This window comes from Oncorhynchus keta, chromosome 31, assembly GCF_023373465.1.
Source record: "Oncorhynchus keta strain PuntledgeMale-10-30-2019 chromosome 31, Oket_V2, whole genome shotgun sequence".
Taxonomy (NCBI): Eukaryota; Metazoa; Chordata; class Actinopteri; order Salmoniformes; family Salmonidae; genus Oncorhynchus; species Oncorhynchus keta.
In genome coordinates this window covers 24,627,580-24,649,920 of record NC_068451.1, presented here as the reverse complement: position 1 = coordinate 24,649,920, position 22,341 = coordinate 24,627,580, and the positions used below count along the sequence as shown (strand labels likewise).

Here is a 22,341-nt window from a genome sequence, read left to right as displayed (position 1 = left end):
CTATTTGTCATAGTTTAGACTATGTGTTATGAAGTACGCTATTTGCAGCTATTAGTGAGAATTGTGTTTAGATGTACTGTGCCAACACACTCAATTTGTCATAATGTGTGTGTGTTTTCTATTAGCAGCAGTATTAGTGATGAATGATGTGGACATCTATAGGCCTTTTATAACCTTTTATCCAGTAATAGGAGTTGCAGTCAGTGCCCTTAGTAGTTGATTTGTGTGTTTGTACTCACTGCACTGCACTGTGTGTGTGTGTGTGTGTGTGTGTGTGTGTGTGTGTGTGTGTGTGCGAGCGAGCGAGCGTGATCCATCTCCCCATCTCTGGCCTCTCCACCCTTCCTCCCATAAGAGTTTTGTTTTCCCTCCCTCTCTCCTCCCCTCTACACGGAATGACTGTTAGTTTATTTTTACACTGATACTCTCTCCTCTCACTCTTCTATTCCCACCCATTTTTCCCTGTTTCTAAAACCTCCACCACTCATTTTCTTTCTCAGTCCTGGTTTGTGTGTAAGTGTGACTGCGTATGTGTGTACAGGTGTGCATGTGAATACAGTACACGCTTGTGTTCTTGTATCTGTCAGAAAGCGTGTGTGCTTGTTGTGTGTGTGCATGATGTGTGTGCTCAACATATACACACACACACACATTTAAAAGTCAGTCTAGGGAATGTTAAGCTGCACTATGGAAACATTTTGAAAATGTATATTCTGGAATTTAATGGGCTTTTTATGGTGGAAAATGACATCATTGCTCGCCTCCCCTCTCCGTTTCTGACTAATGACACGGAAACTGAGAGAAACGCTCCACAAACAACTCAATCATTTACCACTCAGTTTTACATGCCAGTGTGTGTGCCAGCCGCACATAGCAGTGTGTGTGTGTGTGTGTGTGTGTGTGTGCCAGCCGCACATAGCAGTGTGTGTGTGTGTGTGTGCCAGCCGCACATAGCAGTGTGTGTGTGTGTGTGTGCCAGCCGCACATAGCAGTGTGTGTGTGTGTGTCTGTGGCGTACACATGTGGTTAAATAACATGTTGTAATAGAGTCAATAATTGTCCAACCATCTGATTTTATGGTGGTGAAAATGTATTTCATCGTTCCACAACCATTAGGCTACTTCTAATACTTCTAATGCTCATGACTACCATTATGTAGAACTGCTGCTGCTGCCTGTACTGCCACTATTTAAAACACAATGGAAGTGGAGCAATTAGTTGAAGAAGTAGTAGAATAGCAGTCTAGTTGGAAAAGACACTAGCGTTGGTTCCTCTAAGCTTCTCTAATGCTGCTAATTACTCATTACCAATACTATGTCTCTTTTTAGCATTCCTGTAATTCAGTCACATGGTGTGTGTGTATGCACTGCTGAGTCATAAAACACATGGCTGAGCACTGAGCAGCAGTTATAACATCAGAGAGTAGGCTACATTAGATGATGCTAGATGACTGGTTGATGTTGTTACACTGTAATAACCCTACAGGCTCAGAGGATAAATGACATGATTCCTGGAATGTGGAAGGGAATTGTCTGTAAATATTATTAATGCATTTAATAACAAAAAGCCCAAAGATACAGATAGTGTGGTCTCACAGGCATCACCGGGTTGTCACTAGTTACCACAGCCACAAAGTCATAAACCCTGCCTATTTCTACAATTCATCTCCTTAAAATATGATTTCAAACCTAACTCTAACCTTAGTGGAACTGACAGCATTTTAGCAACATGACATTTGATTTAAAAAATCAGTTCATATACACCACCAGGAAGAATATTACACTCTAAGCGAGCATGTTTTTTCATTTTTTTTCATGTTTTCATAAATTAATAGAATGTTTGGGAACAACGTATAGTAAGGCATTTGTGATAATTCTATAGCAATATAGAATGCCAAGAGTGGGAAAGTGGCCATGTGTTTGGACAATTAATAGACACAGCAGTAAATATAACCTAATAAAAACATACAGTACCAGTCAAAGGTTTGGACACACCTACTCATTCCAGGGTTTTTGTTTATTTGCACTATTTTCTACATTGTAGAATAATAGTAAAGCCATCAAAACTAGTAAATAACACAAATGGGATCATGTAGTAACCAAAAAAGTGTTAAACAAATCAAAATGTTTTATATTTGAGATTCTTCAAAGTATGTCCTTTGCCTTGATGACATCGTTGCACACTCTTGGCATTCTCTCAAGGGGCAGAACGATAGATTTTCACCTTGTCAGCTCGGGATTCGATCCAGCAAGCTTTCAGTTACTGGTCCAACACTCTAACCACTAGGCTAGCTAGATAGCCAGAGTGAATTTGCGAACGCAAGAGATATGCTAAGTAACTGGATGACAGTTATTCAAGTTCTTGCTAGCTAACCAAATGACACCTGCATCTCTAGCTGTGAAAAGACACTGAAAAAAAGTCACTCACCCACTCCTCCAATGGCATGACTTCCTCCTAGCAGCTAGCTAGTTAACTAATGTTAGGTTCTATGTTTTTAGTTTGCTACATAAATAGATATGCTAGTCTATTAGCCATGTTATGACTTACTTGTGATCATAGCCCTTGCTAGTTTGATTGTCAAATCAAATGTATTTATATAGCCCTTCGTACATCAGCTGATATCTCAAAGTGCTTTACAGAAACCCAGCCTAAAACCCCAAACAGCAAGCAATGCAGGTGTAGAAGCACGGTGGCTAGGAAAAACTCCCTAGAAAGGCCAAAACCTAGGAAGAAACCTAGAGAGGAGCCAGGCTATGTGGGGTGGCCAGTCCTCTTCTGGCTGTGCCGGGTGGAGATTATAACAGAACATGGCCAAGATGTTCAAATGTTCATAAATGACCTGCATGGTCGAATAATAATAAGGCAGAACAGTTGAAACTGGAGCAGCAGCACGGCCAGGTGGACTGGGGACAGCAAGGAGTCATCATGTCAGGTAGTCCTGGGGCATGGTCCTAGGGCTCAGGTCCTCCGAGAGAGAGAAAGAAAGAGAGAAGGAGAGAATTAGAGAACGCACACTTAGATTCACACAGGACACCGAATAGGACAGGAGAAGTACTCCAGATATAACAAACTGACCCTAGCCCCCCGACACATAAACTACTGCAGCATAAATACTGGAGGCTGAGACAGGAGGGGTCAGGAGACACTGTGGCCCCATCCGAGGACACCCCAGGACAGGGCCAAACAGGAAGGATATAACCCCACCCACTTTGCCAAAGCACAGCCCCCACACCACACCGGATTCAACTGTATCCATCTATTCCGGCAACAATGCCTTAGTATACCTCATGGGATGTTGAGTCAAATAATACCTATTTTTAAAACATTTTACAAGTGTTGTTTTTTTGTAGCATAAACTTGGAATTTATTTAATTTTTAATTTTTAACTGATACAATTGTCTGTTTGTTTCATATGTGGTCCTTCTGTAGCTCAGTTGGTAGAGCATGGCGCTTGTAACGCCAGGGTAGTGGGTTCGATCCCGGGACCACCCATACGTAGAATGTACTGTAATGACTGTAAGTCGCTTTGGATAAAAGCGTCTGCTAAATGGCATATATTATTATTATTATTATTATTATTATCATATGTGCAAAGTAGTTAAAACACTTGTCATTTGCACTTTAACCCCACTGCTAACCTTGCCTAACCCTAACCTTAAATTAAGACCAAAAAGCACATTTTTGTTTTCATACATTTTTACTATATTGCCAATGAGCCTTTGTGGCTGTGCTATCTAGTGGAAACTACTTCACAGCTCCACTTCAAAGTTTGATTTCAAGTGCGCCCGCTATGCAGATGGACGAACTCGGTACTGCATGTGTTTTTTTAAACTCCTTATTTAAACTTCTGTCAAGCGATTTGTTGTCCTCCATCCGAATGTCTCTGTTCGATTTGCTTGCTCTGCAATCAATCTTGCATACAACCTAAAATAGACCAATGGAGATGGGACATGGGCGGGATTATGTAAAGTAATTATTCGCGGTATGATTCAGGTTGGGGAACTTGGGCTTTGTAGCCAATTAATTAATGTCCGATACGTAACGGTTGGATTGAATAACATAAGAGCCAATATGTAGTCATGTTCCAATTTTATATGTATTTTTTTAGGAGCTCTATTTCAGTGCAGCGATCAGTGACTGACCGATGAGATTTGCATATGACTGACATTCCAGTGTATATTTGAACCAATCAGCGGTCACGGCGGTTGGATGACAGGTGGCTGCCTTGACCAATGGCGGAGCTTAGCTGTAGAGAAAGGGCGGGGTACGGATGGGCGAGGTTGACACGCTGAAAGAGCGAGAGGGGGCAGCCTAGTTTACAACAAGAGGGAGGGGAAAAGAAAGAAAGGGCCAGACGAAGCCAGAGAGGAGAAATTGTGGAGAAGAGAGTTGAGCTAAAGTGAGGAGATGTTATGATACGTTAACTTTTCTACTACAAATACCTGCCGAGCTGACGGACAGGAGTGGGCGCGCGCGAAGTGACCTGCTGCAGGCGGAGATCGCACCGGACCTCGAGCTGCTATTTCTATATAAAGCCCACGATTCCACGGATCTGTGTCAGAGCATCTCCAGCTGGTCTCTCGCTTCGGTTTCCTGCCTTTGAGCTCAATTCTGTCATTTTCTTTGGTCCAAGGGGAGCAGCAACCAACATAGAATAGTGCTCTGGTCTCGCCCCACTTTGTCATTGGGGTCCGAGTTATCATCATCGTTGCTGCTCATGACAGCGTTGGAGTGAAATACTTCTGCTAACTATATTTTCAGTCGATTATCTTTTTGAGACGTTGATAGATACGAGGTAGGGGTGTGTGCGGGTGCCGACTGAGGCCAAGGTGGTGTTTAAAAAATATATATTAACGTTAGTGGGGGTAGCGCATTGGTGGCTAGCTTGCAAAAACAATGGGTCTTTGGATTTAACCAGCAACTGGAGAGCCAGTGGGATATGGGAGATGGGTGAATGCACCCGTTTTACGCACACCTGCATGTGATCCGCCTTGTGTGGTAGAAAGTTAATTGATGGTGAATACGATTTCACGTTGCTTAACATTTGAATATCAATGTTGGATGCTGACAGTAACCATACGGCTAAACAGGCAGGTAACGGTTTTGGGAGTAAACAATGCAGGCGTATTCAGACAGGTTTTAGTAAATTTAGCTACCATCTTATAGATCTAGCACGCAGCAGTCATTGTTCCTCAAATAAGTGGTTTCATGGTGTGAAGAAAAACAATATTAACAGACATATGTTGTGTAAAGGAAGGGTAGTGACATGAGGACAACAATTGCGTTTCTTTGACTGCTTTCTGTTTCTGTTCTGCGGGTGCAGGGCCAGGGGCCGGTGCACTTGAGGCTCGGGTTGCCTTCTCGAGTTGAACCTGTCGGCTGTATTTTGAAGTAACACAGGTTATTTTGACTGACAATTGCAGTGCTACGTGCTTCTTCACCTGCATTGCTTGCTGTTTGGGGTTTTAGGCTGGGTTTCTGTACAGCACTTTGAGATATCAGCTGATGTACGAAGGGCTATATAAATTTGATTTGATACTTGTCAATGTAGACTGCAATAAACCCATCTGTGGTGGCCAGCTAACGTAAGATAAACAATTGGGGTTGTCACTTGTCCTCCAAACTTCAGCAAGAACATCCAAAGTAAAAGCATGATGTTGCTGAGCATAGCCTGCACTGGAGTTTATGGATGGCAAATCGCTGCTGCTGCTAGCCTGTGTTCATTCAGTTAACTAGTAGTTGTGTATAACTTTACACACGGTCCGATGCATACGCAATTGATTGATAGATTCAGACATACAAATCCCTTCAATAAACAAATCTAGCAGGATGATGAATTTGATAGCTTTGTCATTTTGAGCATTTGCATAACAAAAAGCTAGCCAGATAGCTAATGCACGTAGTTAGTTAGCTCGCCAGCTTGCTATCCACTGCTAGCAATTCATGTTAGTGTCGTCCAAGCTAGCTGTCAGACATTCTTGGTCGACTACATGCAATAAATCGAATACTCCGGAGATCGTTTCTGCCCTAAACAATTTACTAGCCTTTCGTACCATTTGTACATTGGTAAACTGAAGCGAGTATGTGTAGAGACAAGTTGAACATGGCCGCGAGGATAGCGTATGTCTCGGACTGATGTGCCAATTTACTCCGTGGATGAGGGTGAGGCCTAGTTAACTTACTCATGACCGCAGCACTTAGTAATGTAAACAAACAGACGAGGGTACATCAGGGGTTATTAGATCAAGAGGAACACATACTTCTCCGATGATATTTAACATATTGTCCCATCTGTATCCTGTTGCAACTTGTGACTATTTGGCAATCCATTTTACATTGTGTTATTCCCCGTATTTCATGTTCTGCACTGGGGAAATGTAATTGTTATCGTCAATGCGCGTGAACAAATAGGCTGCTCGCAGAGAATGCGGCATTCTGAAAATATGAAAGCGTGAGCTGGTCTCATGTTGTTGACCGATACGCCTGGGACTTAATTTTAATAAGAAATCAACATTTACAGATATCTGTGCGCCACGGGGTAAATCATAATAGCAGTGCGTCTATTGCAGTGAACATTGTGCGTGATGACCGCAATCTGAAGATAAGCGTCAGATACAGGCACCATCGAGCACTGTTGCTTTCTTGTTTAATCGATGGAGTTGCCATCCACTATACGATCTTTGATCACTGATGGATGTTTGAACACATGGATTTTCATCTGACATTGTAAAGGGACGTTTTTAGGGACCCTTTTTAATTGACTCTCGTTTTTGGAAAAACACAATAAAGGACCCTTTTCAACTATGTATTCATCAGAAAGCCCTCAATATCTCCGTCAAGGACTGAGCATGTTTGGTCAGTCATGGTCATTTACTACCTCTGTGTGTTTTTCATATTTGTCTCCAGCACCATTTTGTGTATTGTAGCATTATGAATTTACAGTGTGATATAAATGGTATATACAGGTCTTTCTCATGGCTGATTGATGCTCACATAGATCAGCTACCTGCTGGTGAGTTTCCAGAGGTGTCCCATATGGGGAGCAGCCACAGCCATGAGTATATACCTGAGGCTAATTGGTTAAGCCAGTGGGCCCCTGGTTCTGGGAAGATGGGCCTTTGATAGTCACTTCTTGACCATACTAGAAAAGTGTTAATATTGTCAAAAATCAACTATTAGCAAGTGTACGGGCTAACAACACTATGTTCCCCAAATCTGGAAATAGAATCTTGTTTATATGAAAGTTGAGATTGTTTATCGGATGTTGAGATTTTATAAAAATATGTTTTGGCTAGTTTACTATGAGGAGTGTATTGTCTGGACATATTGTGAGTCCATAAACCGTTATGAAAGGAGTAGGCCTAACCATTTCTTTGTATTTTTTTTAAAGTCTGGACCAATGTGGAACCCCGGTCAGTTCCTGTGTTTCCCTGGCATTCATTGGTCCCTTTCCTGGCACCAACCCAATCAGATGCCTCTACTCAGTCTGGTGAGGGCCAACAACCAATCAATCATCCCCAAGCTGCCAGTCTGAAAACAGGTAGGTTGTTAGTTAAATTCTACCCAAATCCCAGCAAGATTGCAATTTCTACCATGATTTCAAACACATGAAACATAATGGATTACGTAACACAAACATTGGTATTACCAGATCAGTATCAGAAATTTGAATCATTGCGAAAATACCCCCCTTTCCTGTCTTTCTCAGAGTCTCAGGGGGGTGCAGTGCTGCTACAGGAGGCCAATGAGGACCCCCCCACCCTGGAGAGAGGACCCACAAGGCCAACTCCCTCCACAGATGACCTGGCCCCAGAGAGGGAGAGAGAGGCCGAAAGAGAGAGGCCAGACAGTGAGACTGAGAGTGATGTGGATGACCCGTAAGTGTGTGCGTGCGTGACTGCATGTGGACACTAGGGCTGACCCCAATTAGTCGATTGTTTGGTCGTTAGGCTGTTGGTCAACTAAGATTTTTGTTGTTGTGGAGCTGTAGCAAATATATACAGTACCAGTCAAAAGTTTGGACACACCTACTCATTCTGGTGTTTTTCTTTATTTTTACTATTTTCTACATTGTAAGACGAGTGTGCAAAGCTGTCATCAAGGGGAAGGGTGACTACTTTGAAGAATTTCAAATCTAAAATATATTTAGATTTAACACTTTTTGTTTACTACATGATTCCACGTGTTATTTCATAGTTTTGATGTCTTAACTATTATTCTAGAATGTAGAAAATAGTCACAATAAAGAAAAACCCTTGAATGATAAGGTGTGTCCAAACCTTTGACTGGTACTGTATATATTTATTTATTAAATATGAGACACTTGTCTGATCTAATCCATTGCGGAGGATGGCACAGTCCAAGAGGAAGGGGAGTGTGGCTAGGATGCATAATGCACGTCTCTCCAGAATGTGTGGTCTCTCCCCAATTTGTACCTGATTACGCATAGAAGTAGGACTATAGGCGACCTTGCCTGTGCTCAAATGTAGGCCAATTTTACGGGTCTGATAGTATTTCTTATTGGCTTAACGCACCACCACTAATGGGCTGTGGAGCTTCTCAAAGTAATGTTTTCTTCACTTCAAGCAAACAGTCTGTTATTACATCCGTTGAGAATGACAATAGTTCTCAATGTATTTCAAATATCTTTTCAGCTCTCTCCCTTTTGATAACCACTCAGCGTGAAAGGAAAAAATATCGTGCTCTAATCCAGTGGAAACGTCTTATAGCCTACAGTCTGTTCCGAGCTCACTGGAGCAAAACCCAGAATATTTTATACAATGTTGCAAGTTTGTTAGCATGAGCTTTGGGCTGACACAAGTTGATACAATGTTTCAAGTTCCTTGCAGACCGGAAATGCATTGCCAATGTGATTTATTGGATATTTGTTTTTATAATGTTATTTTCTACCTGTAGGCTGTATTGTTTTTATTTGTTGGCTTTAAATGTAGGCTATTTTTACAATATTAGTACTCGAGACCACATTTTGAGTGTTTTGGTCTTCTCTACATTTTGGATACATTTGTACTCGGTCTTGACCCTGTCTTGGACAGTGCGGACTCATAATTTCTTCCCAGAGTAAAAAACTCATAATTATCAGCTTCTATTCAGTCAGCACATAGAACTGCTTCTCCAGGCCAAATATACACACTCCTTTCCTGAAACATGAATATCTTAACAGCCTTTTTATCTATTATAGACATGTTAGTACAGTGGTGAACCTATAGGCCATCTGTGTTACAGGTTAGTACAGTGGTGAACCTATAGGTCTTCAGTATGTAACAGGTTAGTACAGTGGTGAACCTATAGGTCTTCAGTATGTAACAGGTTAGTACAGTGGTGAACCTATAGGTCTTCAGTATGTAACAGGTTAGTACAGTGGTGAACCTATAGGTCTTCAGTGTGTAACAGGTTAGTACAGTGGTGAACCTATAGGTCTTCAGTATGTAACAGGTTAGTACAGTGGTGAACCTATAGGTCTTCAGTATGTAACAGGTTAGTACAGTGGTGAACCTATAGGTCTTCAGTATGTAACAGGTTAGTACAGTGGTGAACCTATAGGTCTTCAGTATGTAACAGGTTAGTACAGTTGTGAACCTATAGGTCTTCAGTATGTAACAGGTTATTACAGTGGTGAACCTATAGGTCTTCAGTATGTAACAGGTTAGTACAGTGGTGAACCTATAGGTCTTCAGTATGTAACAGGTTAGTACAGTGGTGAACCTATAGGTCTTCAGTATGTAACAGGTTAGTACAGTGGTGAACCTATAGGTCTTCAGTATGTAACAGGTTAGTACAGTGGTGAACCTATAGGTCTTCAGTATGTAACAGGTTAGTACAGTGGTGAACCTATAGGTCTTCAGTATGTAACAGGTTAGTACAGTGGTGAACCTATAGGTCTTCAGTATGTAACAGGTTAGTACAGTGGTGAACCTATAGGTCTTCAGTATGTAACAGGTTAGTACAGTGGTGAACCTATAGGTCTTCAGTATGTAACAGGTTAGTACAGTGGTGAACCTATAGGTCTTCAGTATGTAACAGGTTAGTACAGTGGTGAACCTATAGGTCTTCAGTATGTAACAGGTTAGTACAGTGGTGAACCTATAGGTCTTCAGTATGTAACAGGTTAGTACAGTTGTGAACCTATAGGTCTTCAGTATGTAACAGGTTAGTACAGTGGTGAACCTATAGGTCTTCAGTGTGTGACAGGTTAGTACAGTGGTGAACCTATAGGTCTTCAGTGTGTGACAGGTTAGTACAGTGGTGAACCTATAGGTCTTCAGTATGTAACAGGTTAGTACAGTGGTGAACCTATAGGTCTTCAGTGTGTGACAGGTTAGTACAGTGGTGAACCTATAGGTCTTCAGTGTGTGACAGGTTAGTACAGTGGTGAACCTATAGTTCTTCAGTGTGACAGGTTAGTACAGTGGTGAACCTATAGGTCTTCAGTATGTAACAGGTTAGTACAGTGGTGAACCTATAGGTCTTCAGTATGTAACAGGTTAGTACAGTGGTGAACCTATAGGTCTTCAGTGTGTGACAGGTTAGTACAGTGGTGAACCTATAGATCTTCAGTATGTAACAGGTTAGTACAGTGGTGAACCTATAGGTCTTCAGTATGTAACAGGTTAGTACAGTGGTGAACCTATAGGTCTTCAGTATGTAACAGGTTAGTACAGTGGTGAACCTATAGGTCTTCAGTATGTAACAGGTTAGTACAGTGGTGAACCTATAGGTCTTCAGTATGTAACAGGTTAGTACAGTGGTGAACCTATAGGTCTTCAGTATGTAACAGGTTAGTACAGTGGTGAACCTATAGGTCTTCAGTGTGTAACAGGTTAGTACAGTGGTGAACCTATAGGTCTTCAGTATGTAACAGGTTAGTACAGTGGTGAACCTATAGGTCTTCAGTATGTAACAGGTTAGTACAGTGGTGAACCTATAGGTCTTCAGTGTGTGACAGGTTAGTACAGTGGTGAACCTATAGGTCTTCAGTGTGTGACAGGTTAGTACAGTGGTGAACCTATAGTTCTTCAGTGTGACAGGTTAGTACAGTGGTGAACCTATAGGTCTTCAGTATGTAACAGGTTAGTACAGTGGTGAACCTATAGGTCTTCAGTATGTAACAGGTTAGTACAGTGGTGAACCTATAGGTCTTCAGTGTGTGACAGGTTAGTACAGTGGTGAACCTATAGATCTTCTGTGTGTGACAGTGGTGAACCTATAGGCCATCTGTGTGACATGTTAGTACAGTGGTGAACCTACAGTGGTGAACCTATAGGTCTTCAGTGTGTGACAGTGGTGAACCTATAGGTCTTCAGTGTGTGACAGTGGTGAACCTATAGGTCTTCAGTGTGTGACAGTGGTGAACCTATAGGTCTTCAGTGTGTGACAGTGGTGAACCTATAGGTCTTCAGTGTGTGACAGTGGTGAACCTATAGGTCTTCAGTGTGACAGGTTAGTACAGTGGTGAACCTATAGATCTTCAGTGTGTGACAGTGGTGAACCTATAGATCTTCAGTGTGACATGTTAGTACAGTGGTGAACCTATAGGCCATCTGTGTGACATGTTAGTACAGTGGTGAACCTATAGATCTTCAGTGTGTGACAGGTTAGTACAGTGGTGAACCTATAGGTCTTCAGTGTGTGACAGGTTAGTACAGTGGTGAACCTATAGGTCTTCAGTGTGTGACAGGTTAGTACAGTGGTGAACCTATAGGTCTTCAGTATGTAACAGGTTAGTACAGTGGTGAACCTATAGGTCTTCAGTGTGTGACAGGTTAGTACAGTGGTGAACCTATTGGTCTTCAGTGTGTGACAGGTTAGTACAGTGGTGAACCTATAGGTCTTCAGTATGTAACAGGTTAGTACAGTGGTGAACCTATAGGTCTTCAGTGTGTAACAGGTTAGTACAGTGGTGAACCTATAGGTCTTCAGTGTGTAACAGGTTAGTACAGTGGTGAACCTATAGGTCTTCAGTGTGTAACAGGTTAGTACAGTGGTGAACCTATAGGTCTTCAGTATGTAACAGGTTAGTACAGTGGTGAACCTATAGGTCTTCAGTATGTAACAGGTTAGTACAGTGGTGAACCTATAGGTCTTCAGTGTGTGACAGGTTAGTACAGTGGTGAACCTATAGGCCTTCAGTGTGTGACAGGTTAGTACAGTGGTGAACCTATAGGTCTTCAGTATGTAACAGGTTAGTACAGTGGTGAACCTATAGGTCTTCAGTGTGTGACAGGTTAGTACAGTGGTGAACCTATAGGTCTTCAGTATGTAACAGGTTAGTACAGTGGTGAACCTATAGGTCTTCAGTGTGTGACAGGTTAGTACAGTGGTGAACCTATAGATCTTCAGTGTGTGACAGTGGTGAACCTATAGATCTTCAGTGTGACATGTTAGTACAGTGGTGAACCTATAGGCCATCTGTGTGACATGTTAGTACAGTGGTGAACCTATAGATCTTCAGTGTGTGACAGGTTAGTACAGTGGTGAACCTATAGGTCTTCAGTGTGTGACAGGTTAGTACAGTGGTGAACCTATAGATCTTCAGTGTGTGACAGTGGTGAACCTATAGATCTTCAGTGTGACATGTTAGTACAGTGGTGAACCTACAGTGGTGAACCTATAGGTCTTCAGTGTGTGACAGTGGTGAACCTATAGGTCTTCAGTGTGTGACAGTGGTGAACCTATAGGTCTTCAGTGTGTGACAGTGGTGAACCTATAGGTCTTCAGTATGTGACAGTGGTGAACCTATAGGTCTTCAGTGTGTGACAGTGGTGAACCTATAGGTCTTCAGTGTGACAGGTTAGTACAGTGGTGAACCTATAGATCTTCAGTGTGTGACAGTGGTGAACCTATAGATCTTCAGTGTGACATGTTAGTACAGTGGTGAACCTATAGGCCATCTGTGTGACATGTTAGTACAGTGGTGAACCTATAGATCTTCAGTGTGTGACAGGTTAGTACAGTGGTGAACCTATAGGTCTTCAGTGTGTGACAGGTTTGTAATTCTGAAAGTACAGCAACCCTAATACCAGTTCACTGTAGGAGAGTGCACTTTTTGTAAAACACAAAGGGCCAGTGGTGTAGGGTATACGCAGGTACGGTATAAGAGGTACAGGTACAGTGGGGTTTGCGTATACTCGCTTCTTAATCCCTACTGATGCGTATCAAAGTAGTGTGGTGGAGGTGTACGACAATTATGAAGTACGATAGAGAAATCATTCACAAAGTAGCCTACAAAATCACAAAGCACGTGAAATACACTGTGTGGGTCCGCATGTGCCATCACACGCATGTTGATTTTGTCCATCCACACCAGACATGATCAGGACACGCAGGTTGAATTATCAAAACAAACTCTGAACCAACTATATTCATTTGGTGATAGGTCAAAAAGCATTAAACATTCATGGCAATTTGGCTTGCTGTTGCTAGCTAATTTGTCCTGGGATATAAACATTGGCTTGTTATTTTACCTGAAATGCACAAGGTCCTCTACTCTGACAATTATTCCACAGATAGAAGGGTAAACAGTGTTAGTTTCTGGTAATCTCCGTCAGGCTTCTTCTTTGGAGTTTATATGGCAGTTGGCAACCAACTTTAAGGTGCAGACAGGAGTGTGGACCTCAGATCATCTTTCAATCACTCACGTGGGTTTAGGCTCCTAAAATCCAATCAGGAGATGGGAGAGCCGGGACTTGCAGCGCGTCAAGCATCACAAATATAACCAAGTTCTATTTTAGCGCCTGACTACGCAGACGCTTGTGAACAGTTTAGATGCAATGATTGAATAACATTTATGTGTACATTTCTTTTAAGTGAGTGGTGTGGTCAGACTATTTTTGGTATTCTTTCAATATTAAAACGTGTGATTTTTGAGAGTGAAAAAACCATTGAATAACATCGGCCTATTCACACAGGGTGTCTTCCCTACTCTGGGCAGCCTGTTTGGGAACTTTTTGGCAAAATTACAATATGCCAACTTCTCCAGGACCACTACATAGGGCCGATGGAAAGACAGCAGTCACAAACAGCATGATGTTAAAGGACAAACAGTCCATAAACTCATAAGTCAGTAGGTCCCAATCACAAGAATACAAAAACACAACCATTAAGTGTTTCCCAATCTAAATGTACAACTATTACTTCAAGGTGCAAATAACATTGACCTAAAGTGGAACTGACAGCGTTTTATCTACTTTGCACATATGAAACAAACAGACAATCATAATATCAGTCAAATATCAAATTCACAGTTTATGCTACAAAACCAACTTTATAAGATTCATTTTTAAATAGGTTATATTTGACTCATTGTTCCATGACATACACTAAGGCATTGTTGGCAGAATAGATGGATGCTTAAGTGAGCTTAAAGGGAAAGGGGATACCTAGTCAGTTGTACAACTGAAATGTCTCTTCCACATTTAACCCAACCCCTCTGAATCAACATCCACGTCACGCATCAGACAAGAGTAATGCATAGTTTATTTTATAGGCGCGTTTTAAAATCTAGACCTGTTAATTGGTCGAAAGAACAGACAACTTTTTGTCAGGCAAGATATTTTGGGGGCAGGGACAGGCCTAGTAGAGTGAGTGGCTCCACGCGTCCACTGTGAAGTTTTAGTATACTCCTAGTCCTACATGTAGAGCAGCATGTTATATGAACCATGAGGTGAGGAACAAAAGCATCCATCTCTGTGCTTTATTACTAGCCATATGAATGGCTATATGAATATAAGCTAAATGAATATACAGGGTGGCAGGTAGCGTAGTGGTTAGTGTTGGGCCAGTAACCAAAACGTTGCTGGTTTGAATACCCGAGCCGATAATGTGAAAGATTTGTCGATGTGCCCTTGAGCAAGGCACTTAACCCTTATTAGCTCCAGGGGCACCGTACTACAATGGCTGACCCTGTAAAACAACACAATTTCACTGCACCTATCCTGTGTGTTTGACAATAAAATATTTAAAAAATAACTAAAGAATGGCAGTGGCCAGGCTGCTGCTGTCCATTGACTGTCATGAGCTGTCTGCTGAATCCACTGAAATACCTCTGGGGAGTGGAGCCACTTTCCCTGCTCTGTGTGTGTGAAAGAGTGACAGTTTTATTCACATTTCTCTCCTAAGACCTACTCCTGCAAAGAGTTGTTAATTTTTTTTAAATATATTTATATATATATATATTTTAATGTTCCATGTTTGCTACAGAGGTATGATGGTGAGTGAGATGTACATGGTTTCGGTCAGATATATGATGTTGTCATGGTTCTGTCTCCACCTGTCTGTCTCTCAGGTTCTTCCCCAGTGTTCTTCCTGAGCAGCCCTTGTCTGTGACTCCTGTGAAGAGACGCACTCAGTCCCTCAGCGCCCTGCCCAAAGATGGGGACAAAATCAGCCCTAACAAGGTAACCTCTCACCTGTCTCTTGCTCACTCATTTTCTCAATTCATCTCTTACCTTGTCATACATTCCGTTCCTCATTTAATCACATTGCTAAAAGAGGAGCATCCCTGGCAAGGCGCTCTGGCTTTCTCTCACCCTCTCATCTAATCATTCTTTCCTCCCTCTCAGAGGGAGAAGGACCACATCAGGCGGCCGATGAACGCGTTCATGATCTTCAGTAAGCGTCATCGAGCGCTGGTGCACCAGAGGCACCCCAACCAGGACAACCGCACGGTTAGCAAGATCCTGGGCGAGTGGTGGTATGCCCTGGGGCCCAAAGAGAAGCAGAAATATCACGACCTCGCCTTCCAGGTGTTACACACACACACCAATTTAGTGCAATGGTTTAGTCTGACCTGACTAAGCAGTCAAAAAATGAATGTATTTTGTTTGCTCATCCTCTATCTCTCTCTCTCCTCTTTCTCAGGTGAAGGAGGCCCACTTTAAGGCCCACCCAGACTGGAAGTGGTGCAACAAAGACAGGAAGAAGTCTAGTTCTGATGGCCGAGGGCTCCCGGGGCCGGGGGGCAAAGACATTAGAGAAAGGAGCATGTCTGAGACCACCGGTGAGTCACACACTGCTGCTCAATACACCCAAATAAGAGATAACAGAAAGGAAGAGATGTTCATTTGATTGCCAAGGTTTCCTCTGAGCTTTGTCATCACTAAAACATTATGATTGAATATCTATCTCTCTCCTCTCGCTATGCTCCACTGTCTCTCTCCCCCTTACTTTCTCTCTCTCAGAGCCCCATGGTGTGGAGCTGAAAGGGGTGGGGCCTGGCCTGCTGGGTGTGTCTGAGCGGAATCCAGGGGAGGCGCATTTAGGTCAGCTACCCCGCCCCCGAGCCTTCTCCCAGAGTGCCGTGCACAGCCTGGAGAGGAGTGACAGGGGCAACACACAGGCCCTGGCTGAACTGTCACAGGTAAGGCCATACTACATAATGTTGTTTTCACCACAGCCGCTTTCCTCAAATGATAAACATGTTTCTTAGTTTGGTGTGTCAATTTTGACCCGTCCCTCTCATCCATCACTTTGTTGTTTTATATCTGGCTCCCTCCTCCTCTTCCTCTCTCAGATGTGTGGGGATGGTGGTGGCCAGTTTTCGGGGCACGCCCAGACCCTGTCCCGGTCTCAGAGGGGGGTCAGTGAGGACATGACCAGTGATGAGGAACGCATGGTCATCTGTGAAGAGGAGGGAGACGACGATGTCATCGGTGAGAAACTAAACTGCTGTGACATCTCAACAACGCAACAATTATAAGCTTATTTTGGACTATGCCTCTATAAACATGTAAAACTCAGGTTATTACACTGCTGGGAAACACAATACTACCAGTAGCTCTTTTCCCATAATGACATCATCTTAATTGTACAGTTTGAGAAATTCTATTCAAAAGACCTTTATTGCCCCCTACGGGAAATCTGGTCACAGGGAATTCCACACAAACGATTCCCAGACATGCATATTACGTGTACAATATACTGGCAGAGGAAGTTAGAAATGGGTGTTTATGCACATAAACCATGAGTACTCTCACTCCCCTTTCCCCCTACAGAGGACCCGTACCCTGCCAGCTCCATAGACCTGAAGTGTAAGGAGAGAGTGACGGACAGCGACAGTGACAACGCCTCTGGGAACGAGAGCGATCGCAAGGTAAGTCTCTTCCTTTATCAAGGCTAGATTGAGTTCCAGTTGTCTGACTGATCATGTTCTTGATATAGTACCATTATTTAGAGAAGTGGAACATGTTTTAGACCTGTTTTCACTCTGCTACAGACATTTAGTTGTTTCTCTTTCTGTCTCTGCAGCGTGTCTTTGCTCCAGTGATCTGCTCTTCCTCCTCCCAGCCCACCCCCCACGGACGCTCCGTCTCTCTCTCCTCCTACCCTTCCAAACGCTACGACGAGGAGAGAGGAGGGGGGCTCTCAGACCGCAGGAGAAAGAGAGGAATAGAGGGAGGAGGTGGTGATGGAGGAGGAGTGGCATCCCTCTCTCTTTCCCTGTCCTCCTCAGGCCACTCTGTCATCTCCAGCCCCGGAGGCCCAGTTCCTTCTGCCCTTGCCCCCCTTGGCCTGTCTCCTCTCCTCGGGTTGGGGGCTGTCAGAGTGGCCTCTACAGTGGTGACCAACGTGGTTCGTCCGGTCGTGAGCACGCCAGTCCCCATCGCTAGTAAACCCCGAGACGGAGCAGCTTCATCCATTCCTCACCCACCAGACAGGAGGTCCCTCCCATTGCAACAGGCGCAGCTTCTGATTGGCTCCGGAGCAGGAAGCGGAGGGCCCGGCTACTACTCCTCATCGTCACCCAATCCCATAGGTGCAGGGGCAGGTCCAGGGGGGCTAGTGAACAGCTTGTTGTTCCCGGGGCACAGCCAGTCCACCGTCCAGCTCATCAGTCCCTCCCCCCATCCGTCCTCCCACCACCAGCTGCCCCCCACCGCCCCTGTCTCTGCCCCCACACACAACCACACCAACGGCCCCCTGCCCCTCTCCCTGCTCCAGCCCCAGTTCCTCTCCTCGTCATCTCTGGCATCCCCCGGGGGCAAAGCCATCACACAGGTCCAATACATCCTGCCCACCCTATCAGCCAGTTCCAATCCCAAGAGCCCCTCCCCTCAACTGCACAACCTGCCGAACAGTATCTTCAACCTGCCGACAGCTCCGCCCACCCATATGTCCATATCCAATGGGAAGCAGGTGGGGCTGGGCTCGCTGATGGGATACGCCTCCAGCCCAGCCGTGGGAGTGGTCAGCCCGGGAGCCAGAGGTGAGAGGGGGGGAGATAATCGTACACCAAAACTCTAATAAATGGAGAACTGTGACACTGTTTTCAAAAAAGGCTTAACCTTACCCATATTTTCCTCTCTCGTTCACTCTTTAGTGCAATCCCAGTCCCCAGTCCTACAGGGCAAGATGCTGCTTCCCATGGCAACAGTGAGGACGGCACCCACCCCTGCCCAACAGTTCCCCCTCGTGGCGCCACCTCTTCCTGTCCAGAATGGAGCTCAAGCAGGAAGCAAGGTAAGCAGTGGTGATGACAGACAGACCAAGACATTGAGATTTCAGTAGGTTTATTCTGTATCCCAGGGCTGTCAGAGCCCCAACATGACCATTCTTACTAGTCCTTGTAATCATAGAATAATTTAACTAATTACACTTGTAGTTACCCCAGGTGAATGACTAAATACACAGATATCTTCTCACTCTTTCTCCATCTCTTTTTCTCTCTGATAGATCTTCCAGATCGCTCCCATGCCTGTTGTCCAATCCCAGCTCCAGCAAGGCGGGGCAGGGCATCATGGGTGCCCTTTTCCCATTACCGTGGGAACGGCCACAGTGTTGCACCAAGGTTCTGCCCCATCTCAGACTGTGCTGCTGCCGCCCCCACCAACCAGGTAGGAGGACACAGACCAACTCAATCTAACAGTGCACTATTAACGCTGCTGCCCTACCATAATACATAACACAATGGTTTTGGAAGAAGTGCAGCTCTTGTGTTGTGTGTTAGTCATTCTGCTCTGTTGCTGGCCCAGGCTGCCTCTTCCTCTGCAGTGCCTGCTGCCTGCCTGCCGCCCCCTCACTGCCTCTCGGCTCCACCACACAGACACACTCATCTACTGTTCCGTCACCCACTGACCCCCACTGCACCATTTCTCTCCTCTCCTCCTTTCATCCTTGTTCATGTTCTATTTTCCTTTTTTTTTCTCTCTCTCTCCTCCTTCACTGCCTGTTTCATCTATCATCTTCTCTCTCTCACTCATACACACTTTCTCTTTACCTCTTCACCTTAACTTCTCTCTTTTCTCTTCTCTCTCTCTCTCTCTCTCTCTCTCTCTCTCTCTCTCTCTCTCTCTCTCACCACTCACAGGATCACCTATGTCCAGTCCACGCCAGGAGTTCCCTCTGCTCTGCCTCTGGTCTCCACAGCAACAGGCTCCTCCTCCCCTCAGCAGGCCCAGCCCACCCCTGGATCTGCATATGTTTCGTCGCCCCTAGCAACGCTGGGCTTTACAGCCATAGCCCCCCCTGGACAGAACCTAGTCCAACCCCTCATCACAGGTCAGTAGAGTTCTGATACCCGAGCCCGACGGGCCCTGACATTATACATCAGGTTAGGGCCGGGTAGGGCCCTCATCAATAACTAGGGTACGGGCAGGGCTCCTGTATAACTAAATTGATCAGTAACATTTTGAAGCTGAGGCATTTGCTCGTGCTCTGCTGCGAAGTACAGTCATGTCTGACTCAGATCATAACATGGTGTCAGAAATGCTTCAACCTCGTTCAATATAAAGCAGGAGAGATTATTTAACAGAAAATAAGAATGTCCCTTGTGGTAGTGTAGAGTCTCATGTCTCGTCATTGAGCAGAGCAGCCCGAGCAAAGCAGTTACTATGGATACTCACAGAGCCAGAGCCTCCATGAGCAGAGTGACCGATTATGAGGAGCAGCTAATGGATTTACTTAACGGAGGGCATTATTTCAGGTTTCGGGCAGGGCTGGGCAGGGCAGGGCCTGGCTTTAAATTTGCCAGATGCAATCAGGCCTGGGTAGGGCATGGGTTTGGCTCAGGCATAAAATGCATGCCCGTGCAGGGCTCTACAGGTCAGTGCATCCACTTAACGGACATCTAGAATAAGATGGATACTGGATGGCTGCCGTTTTGCAAGCTCCAACCTCATTTTGCTTGCTTACTTTATCATGTTCTTCTTATTTCTTATTTTCCATCTTGTGTGCTTTAGTTCCACCTTGTTATTTTTAGTATTACATTGTTATTGATTACTGCAGTGTTGGTTAGCGCTGGCAAGAAATGCCTTTCACTGTACTTGTGCATGTGACATTCAAACTTGAAACTATATTGCACTTTTTAAGTTCCCTGTGAACTGCAACAAGAAACCTCCCCTCAGTTTTGAGAACAGGAGCAAAACCTTTAGGTTAGAGGAAACAGGTTATCACACTCTGACCGTACACTCTGACCGTACACTCTGACCGTACACTCTGACCGTACACTCTGGCCGTACACTCTGGCCGTACACTCTGGCCGTACACTCTGGCCGTACACTCTGGCCGTACACTCTGGCCGTACACTCTGGCCGTACACTCTGGCCGTACACTCTGGCCGTACACATTGGCCGTACACTCTGGCCGTACACATTGGCCGTACACATTGGCCGTACACTCTGGCCGTACACTCTGGCCGTACATTGGCCGTACATTGGCCGTACACTCTGGCCGTACATTGGCCGTACATTGGCCGTACGCTCTGGCCGTACATTGGCCGTACGCTCTGGCTGTCACTGGCCGTACGCTCTGGCCGTACGCTCTGGCCGTACTCTCTGGACGTACACTCTGGCTGTCACTGGCCGTACACTCTGGCCGTACACTCTGGACGTACACTCTGGCCGTACACTCTGGCCGTACACTCTGGACGTACACTCTGGACGTACACTCTGGACGTACACTCTGGACGTACACTCTGGACGTACACTCTGGCTGTCACTGGCCATACACTCTGGCCGTACACTCTGGCTGTCACTGGCCGTACACTCTGATTGTGCACTCTGGCTGACTTTGGCCGTACACTCTGGCCGTACACTCTGGCTGTCACTGGCCGTACATTGGCCGTACATTGGCCGTACATTGGCCGTACACTCTGGCTGTCACTATCCGTACACTGGCCTTACACTCTGGACGTACACTCTGGACGTACACTCTGGCCGTACATTGGCCGTACATTGGCCGTACACTCTGGCTGTCACTATCCGTACACTGGCCTTACACTCTGGACGTACACTCTGGCTGTCACTGGCCGTACACTCTGGCCGTACACTCTAGCCGTACACTCTGGCCGTATACTCTGGCATTCACTGGCCGTACACTCTGATTGTACACTCTGGCTGTCACTGGCCGTACACTCTGATTGTACACTCTGGCCGTACACTCTGGCTGTCACTGGCCTTACACTGTGATTGTACACTCTGGCAGTACATTGGCCGTACACTCTGGCTGTCACTGGCCGTACACTCTGATTGTACACTCTGGCCGTACACTCTGGCTGTCACTGGCCTTACACTGTGATTGTACACACTGGCAGTACATTGGCCGTACACTCTGGCTGTCACTATCCGTACACTCTGGACGTACACTCTGGACGTACACTCTGGCTGTCACTGGCCGTACACTCTGGCCGTACACTCTAGCCGTACACTCTGGCCGTATACTCTGGCATTCACTGGCCGTACACTCTGATTGTACACTCTGGCCGTACACTCTGGCTGTCACTGGCCGTACACTCTGATTGTACACTGGCCGTACACTCTGGCTGTCACTGGCCGTACACTCTGATTGTACACTGGCCGTACACTCTGGCTGTCACTGGCCGTACACTCTGATTGTACACTGGCCGTACACTCTGGCTGTCACTGGCCGTACACTGATTGTACACTGGCCGTACACTCTGGCTGTCACTGGCCGTACACTCTGATTGTACACTGGCCGTACACTCTGGCTGTCACTTGCCGTACACTCTGGCTGTCACTTGCCGTACACTCTGATTGTACACTCTGGCCGTACACTCTGGCTGTCACTGGCCTTACACTGTGATTGTACACTCTGGCCGTACACTCTGGCTGTCACTGGCCGTACACTCTGATTGTACACTGGCCGTACACTCTGGCTGTCACTGGCCGTACACTCTGATTGTACACTGGCCGTACACTCTGGCTGTCACTTGCCGTACACTCTGGCTGTCACTGGCCGTACACTCTGATTGTACACTCTGGCCGTACACTCTGGCTGTCACTGGCCTTACACTGTGATTGTACACTGGCCGTACACTCTGGCTGTCACTGGCCGTACACTCTGATTGTACACTGGCCGTACACTCTGGCT

The 22,341-nt window shown here is 45.2% G+C and overlaps 1 protein-coding gene and 3 long non-coding RNA genes across 32 annotated transcripts in view; 2 read left to right on the top strand and 2 right to left on the bottom strand.

Annotated features, from left to right (window-relative positions):
* Positions 1-22,341, top strand: part of LOC118372996 (protein capicua homolog) — a 79,526-nt gene that overhangs the window by 47,161 nt on the left and 10,024 nt on the right. For all 5 annotated transcript variants that reach the window (XR_008088108.1, XM_052490076.1, XM_052490078.1 and 2 more), the window contains exons 3-14: positions 7,391-7,540; positions 7,709-7,877; positions 15,302-15,413; positions 15,579-15,761; positions 15,877-16,015; positions 16,197-16,375; positions 16,529-16,667; positions 17,010-17,107; positions 17,263-18,220; positions 18,335-18,474; positions 18,688-18,848; positions 19,322-19,512. Coding sequence is in view for 4 of the 5 variants with exons in the window: in XM_052490076.1 (XP_052346036.1) it covers positions 7,391-7,540; positions 7,709-7,877; positions 15,302-15,413; positions 15,579-15,761; positions 15,877-16,015; positions 16,197-16,375; positions 16,529-16,667; positions 17,010-17,107; positions 17,263-18,220; positions 18,335-18,474; positions 18,688-18,848; positions 19,322-19,512 (2,619 nt within the window). In the remaining variant the exon portion in view is untranslated. The remainder of the gene's footprint in view (positions 1-7,390; positions 7,541-7,708; positions 7,878-15,301; positions 15,414-15,578; positions 15,762-15,876; positions 16,016-16,196; positions 16,376-16,528; positions 16,668-17,009; positions 17,108-17,262; positions 18,221-18,334; positions 18,475-18,687; positions 18,849-19,321; positions 19,513-22,341) is intronic.
* LOC127914340 (uncharacterized) lies at positions 1,998-6,410 on the bottom strand. The gene is made up of 2 exons (XR_008088135.1): positions 6,261-6,410; positions 1,998-2,965 (listed from the first exon to the last, which is right to left on the bottom strand). It is a non-coding gene; the product is annotated as an uncharacterized LOC127914340 (long non-coding RNA).
* LOC127914338 (uncharacterized) lies at positions 9,364-12,713 on the top strand. Of its 18 annotated transcripts, XR_008088113.1 has the most exons (5): positions 9,373-9,435; positions 10,820-10,861; positions 11,282-11,313; positions 11,888-12,013; positions 12,632-12,711. It is a non-coding gene; the product is annotated as an uncharacterized LOC127914338 (long non-coding RNA). The 18 variants fall into 18 exon arrangements; XR_008088125.1 differs by lacking the exons at positions 10,820-10,861; positions 11,282-11,313 and adding an exon at positions 11,378-11,409 and having other exon boundaries at positions 9,364-9,435; XR_008088124.1 differs by lacking the exons at positions 10,820-10,861; positions 11,282-11,313 and adding an exon at positions 11,346-11,377 and having other exon boundaries at positions 9,364-9,435.
* LOC127914339 (uncharacterized) lies at positions 10,347-12,004 on the bottom strand. Of its 8 annotated transcripts, none has more exons than XR_008088128.1 (3): positions 11,882-12,004; positions 11,756-11,797; positions 10,347-10,395 (listed from the first exon to the last, which is right to left on the bottom strand). It is a non-coding gene; the product is annotated as an uncharacterized LOC127914339 (long non-coding RNA). The 8 variants fall into 8 exon arrangements; XR_008088130.1 differs by lacking the exon at positions 11,756-11,797 and adding an exon at positions 11,148-11,189; XR_008088134.1 differs by lacking the exon at positions 11,756-11,797 and adding an exon at positions 10,520-10,561 and having other exon boundaries at positions 11,882-11,989.